This window comes from Phoenix dactylifera, chromosome 6 (genome assembly GCF_009389715.1).
Source record: "Phoenix dactylifera cultivar Barhee BC4 chromosome 6, palm_55x_up_171113_PBpolish2nd_filt_p, whole genome shotgun sequence".
Taxonomy (NCBI): domain Eukaryota; kingdom Viridiplantae; phylum Streptophyta; class Magnoliopsida; order Arecales; family Arecaceae; genus Phoenix; species Phoenix dactylifera.
In genome coordinates this window covers 10,793,850-10,798,396 of record NC_052397.1, presented here as the reverse complement: position 1 = coordinate 10,798,396, position 4,547 = coordinate 10,793,850, and the positions used below count along the sequence as shown (strand labels likewise).

The window sequence follows — 4,547 nt, the reverse complement described above, 5'->3', positions numbered from 1 at the left end:
AGTTGCACGGGATGCCACAATCCATTGTTAGCGATCGCGATCGGGTGTTCATCAGTAATTTCTGGCGTGAGTTCTTTTTCCTGCAAGGTACCACTCTAAATATGAGCTCGGCCTATCATCCTCAGTCGGACGGTCAAACGGAGGTTGTGAACAAGTGCTTTGAGCAGTATCTCCGTTGCTTTTGTGGACTGAATCCCAAGGAGTGGAATAAATGGCTTTCTTTAGCAGAGTTTTGGTATAATACATATACCCACTCCTCTACAGGTTTAACTCCTTATGAAGTGGTCTACGGAGTGCCCCCTCCTCGTCTCCTATCCTATGTCAAGGGCGACACAAGAGTCCCAGCAGTAGAGGAGACCTTGAAGAATAGAGATACTATATTACGCCTCTTGAGAGAGAACCTGACTAAAGCCCAGGATCGCATGAAAATCTTGGCGGATCAAGAGCGCACGGAACGCTCCTTCTCAATGGGTGACTGGGTTTTCTTAAAACTCCAGCCGTATCGCCAGCAAATAGTTAATAGGAGACGCTTAAAAGCATCGTCGTAGGTCCACTTCCCACGCTTCCTAGCGTCATCTTCGTTTGAGGACTGCAACGATGCTTTTAAGCGTCGTCTGCTCTTTCAAGTTGCCGACGCTCAAGAGAAGCATCGGCAAAATTGGGCGCGGGAACTAAATTTACCGACGTATCTCCCTAGCGTCGGCATTCAAGAGTCGGCTTTGCTTCTTTTTTTTGTAGTGATATTCGCCATGTAACCAACAAAGTGCCAAACCTTCTAAATTAATTTTGAGGGTTCAAACTCAAAATACGATCTTCGCCTGATCTTTGATCCCCTTTGTTTTTGTTTGATGCTTTTCCTTCTCTTTAATTCTTCTATCTTGTTACTCTGTTCGACATGATCTCTCATGACTTGAGAAACTGCAGAAATGTAATTGCACATGCCTGCATGTGTACGTGTGCGTAAGCGCACACACACAGGCACACGTGCACGTGCATGCGTACATGCACGTCACACATTCATATGGTTCAACCCATATACTTTTAGAGGGCTACAGAATGGTTGATGGATTGAAGCCACAACAGCTACACGTACGGGAGGAAAACATGAGCCGCAACTTGCTCAATGCAGGTCTAAGATCTCTAGTCGTAGCTCTCATGCGCCTTTGCAATTGTCTGCTCATGATCATTAAAGAAAAATAACCGTTCTAATTAAAGTTTTGCTTAATCTAGCATATATTCTTTCTCCTGTTAGGAAAACAATGGAGTTGTTCCCAATCCTTAATTTTAATGAAATGATGCCATAATTACCCACTCAGAGAAGCAGCACCAAGATTCAGAAAACATTTGCCAAACAAAAAAGGGGTGCATATTCTAAATGCTGCTTGTTATGCCAATTCATGTTTACTGTAGTTGAGGCATTTCTTGCTTCCAAATCTCACAAAATTGTATGATACCAGATCCACGGTCATATTTGGCTTTGAATTCTTATCAAACTGCCATTTTAGTATATGGCGATCCGAGAAAGAATTTCTGCATTCGTTGCCGGTAATGGTTCTTCTGATAAGGTGGTGATAGATGGGTGACATGTAGGCCTAAAAATGGAGAGAACTGGAGTTCCTGCATGAAAAAAAATCGGAGGAGGAAGGGGAAAGGTGCTGCTGGATATATATCTATGTGAAAGTCTTTCTCAGCATATTTTCATACTAGTGCTTGGATGTTCTACGGCATTTCCATGGATCTTGCAAAAGTTAAATGCCTTTAGAAGAAGATACTCAATAGGGTTTGATGGATCTTAACTCACACACGCACAGAGAAGAGAGGAGAAGAAGAAGAATTGAGCAAGTATGCGACCTATCCAGGAATTACATATATTTTATATAATGCGATATTGAGATTTGCCCATTTTCTTGCGGAAATTGGTATTGAAGTACATTATTTGGGAACAAACAAGGGCCTTGGTGATCAAATCTCATCATTATATTCAAAGCTCATTCTGAATTGATCACTCTCACATTTATCACATCTCACATGCATGCATCACACACCATTGTCCACCTTTCCGCCATGAATGTCCCCCTCAGCAATGAACTTGCCCCAGAACCAATGCTTCTTCCAGACATGGACCATCTCTTCAATGGGCACATTCTTGGTCTCAGGAAGAAATAGGGCAATGAAAATTGTCATCACCAGCTGCCACCCAGCAAAGAAGTAGAAGAGACCAAATTTCATGTGGCAAAGCAACGTGAGGAAGAATTGGCCAATGACGAAGGTAAAGAACATGTTGACAGAAACATTGATGGCTTGACCTGCTGAACGGATCTCCAGAGGGAAAATCTCACTAGGAACCAGCCACCCCATTGGGCCCCATGACCATGCAAAGGCAGCTACGAAGACGCAGACAAAAAGCACCACAAAGAATGCATATTCTTTGGATAGTGTTGCTTCTCCAGTGGTCCCAAACTTGATGCCAATCAAAGTCCCCACAATTATCTATGCCACGAAAAGAATAGTTAAATCATCCGATCTAGAAATACTTGAACATTAATCTAGAATTATACATCGTCCATTACCGTAATGATATTGTTTAGCTAGCTATTGCATGTGTACCTGGCTTATGAACATTTGCGTGCCGCCTTCCAGGAAGAGTATCCTTCGACCAAACTTATCAACAGTTGCAATGGAGACAAATGTTGCAACCACATTAACGAGACCGCTGATCACAGCGGACATAAGGGAGGCATCGTCGCCGAATCCAATTGTTTTGAATAGCACCGGGGCATAGAACATGATAACGTTGATTCCGGTCAACTGCTGGAAGAAGGGGATCAAGATGGCCATGGTGAGCTGAGGCCTGTACTTCCTCTTTATTATGTTGGACCAAGGGTGCTGCACGGCCTTGGCCTCTTCACTGGCAGCCACAATATCCTCATACTCGCATTGGATCTCATCAGTTCCACGAATCCTTCTGAGCATGACTTTTGCATGGTCACTGTGCCCTCGCTCCACAAGGGAGTTGGGGGTGTCAGGAAGGACCAGTGAGCCGAAGGTGATGATGGCAGCAGGGACGGCTGCGAGGGCAAGGCTGACCCGCCACCCCCATCCTCCACTGATTTGATTCGTTCCATAATTAATGAAATTAGCAGCCAGGATGCCAATGGTGATCATAAGCTGAAAGCCAATGTTAAGCATCCCACGTAGCTTGGCTGGGGCCATTTCAGAGAGGTAGAGTGGTACCGACTAAAAGTAAGAAGAAAAAAAAGAGAGGCAAGAGTAAATAAGTATATCTTTATTGCTGTAATATGTAGGATAAGACAACAATATTAATTTTATGTGTTGCATTCTCACCTGATTGGCAAATCCTACTCCAATACCAAGTAAAATGCGACCAAGGATGAGCATGAGGACATTCTCAGCTGCACCATTGATGGCAGAACCTGCAAGGAAGGTGATCCCACCGCCAAACATTGACCACTTCCTTCCAAACACCCTTGTGACTGTAGATGCAAGTAATGATGCAACCAAAGCCGCCAGATAGAGGGAAGATGTGAATGCTGTCAGGAGCGGGCTATCAAACTTGCAGTACTGGTTGTTGCTCACTGCCTCCTTCTCCTTCTCGAGTACTGAGGGGAAGAACTTCGCCAAGAATGGTTCCATCGATGTCACTCCACCTTTATTTCCATGCAAAGTTAAAATGATAAAATTATTACAAAATCCCATAAATAGAATGTTTAGCTTCGAATGGATAAATTGGATAAAGTCAAAGAAGTTTTGGATGTCGAATGTTACCGGAAATCCCAATATCGTAGCCAAAGATGAGGCCACCACTAGAGGCTACAAGGCAAGAAAGGAAGACAAAGAGTGTCATCTTCCCAGGGTACTCCTTCCCTCCTCCTGTATTCACAATTGCACCACCCGCCATTTTTATTAAAACTGAAAGCTTCTCTAATACAGCGAGACGCGGAGGCGGAGGTGGAGATGGAGGTGGAGGAGGTGGAGGAGGAGGAGGAGATTTTTTGGCCGCTGGCAGTAAATCAATGGAGCTTCAGGTATTTATAGTGCAGTTTGAGGTGGAAAATGGTTAGCGGTTTAGGCGGCAGAACCATTGCTTCCGGGATAATATGATCCACATAATCTCAAAATTAGATATCGTCAAACATGTCGAACTACTATATTCTAATTTAAACAACCGAAGCCCGAGTTTACCTCCCTATTAAGAAGGATTCTTATAATATTAGTATAGTGTTTTCCGGTTTACAACAACCCTTCAGTTTTATCCCCTTATCTCCATAACGGCCCTTCATTATTTTTAAAATGGTCCGCTATTATATCTAAACTCGTTTGACTCGGTATTCAGAGATCTCCTCATTTTAGCTCTCTGTGTTCAGAATTCTCATTTTGAAAAGTGTAAATTTTGTAATTCTGAAAGAATCTTTGATTTTATTTGAGTACCAGCAATCCAAGAACAAGAGGTGCGCCATCAAGAAAATTAATATATAAAATAAAAAATGATTGAGAGGCATGGGCTTTAGTGGATTAAGGGTAGAATA

General features: G+C 43.1%; 1 protein-coding gene across 1 annotated transcript; it reads right to left on the bottom strand.

The window, feature by feature from the left end:
- Positions 1–1,837: 1,837 nt before the first annotated feature.
- Positions 1,838–4,014, bottom strand: LOC103713363 (sugar transport protein MST6-like). The gene is made up of 4 exons (XM_008800262.3): positions 3,787–4,014; positions 3,346–3,668; positions 2,608–3,237; positions 1,838–2,490 (listed from the first exon to the last, which is right to left on the bottom strand). The coding sequence occupies exons 1-4, from the start codon at positions 3,917–3,919 to the stop codon at positions 2,038–2,040; spliced, it is 1,539 nt and encodes a 512-aa protein (XP_008798484.1). The 5' UTR covers positions 3,920–4,014; the 3' UTR covers positions 1,838–2,037.
- Positions 4,015–4,547: the final 533 nt, after the last annotated feature.

Coding starts and splice junctions, on each gene's coding strand:
- LOC103713363 (XM_008800262.3), bottom strand. CDS start 3,919: ATGGCGGGTGGTGCAATTGTGAATACAGGAGGAGGGAAGGAGTACCCT. Junction 3,669..3,786: donor CTACGATATTGGGATTTCCG/GTAACATTCGAC, acceptor ATGGAAATAAAG/GTGGAGTGACATCGATGGAA. Junction 2,491..2,607: donor CGCAAATGTTCATAAGCCAG/GTACACATGCAA, acceptor TTCGTGGCATAG/ATAATTGTGGGGACTTTGAT.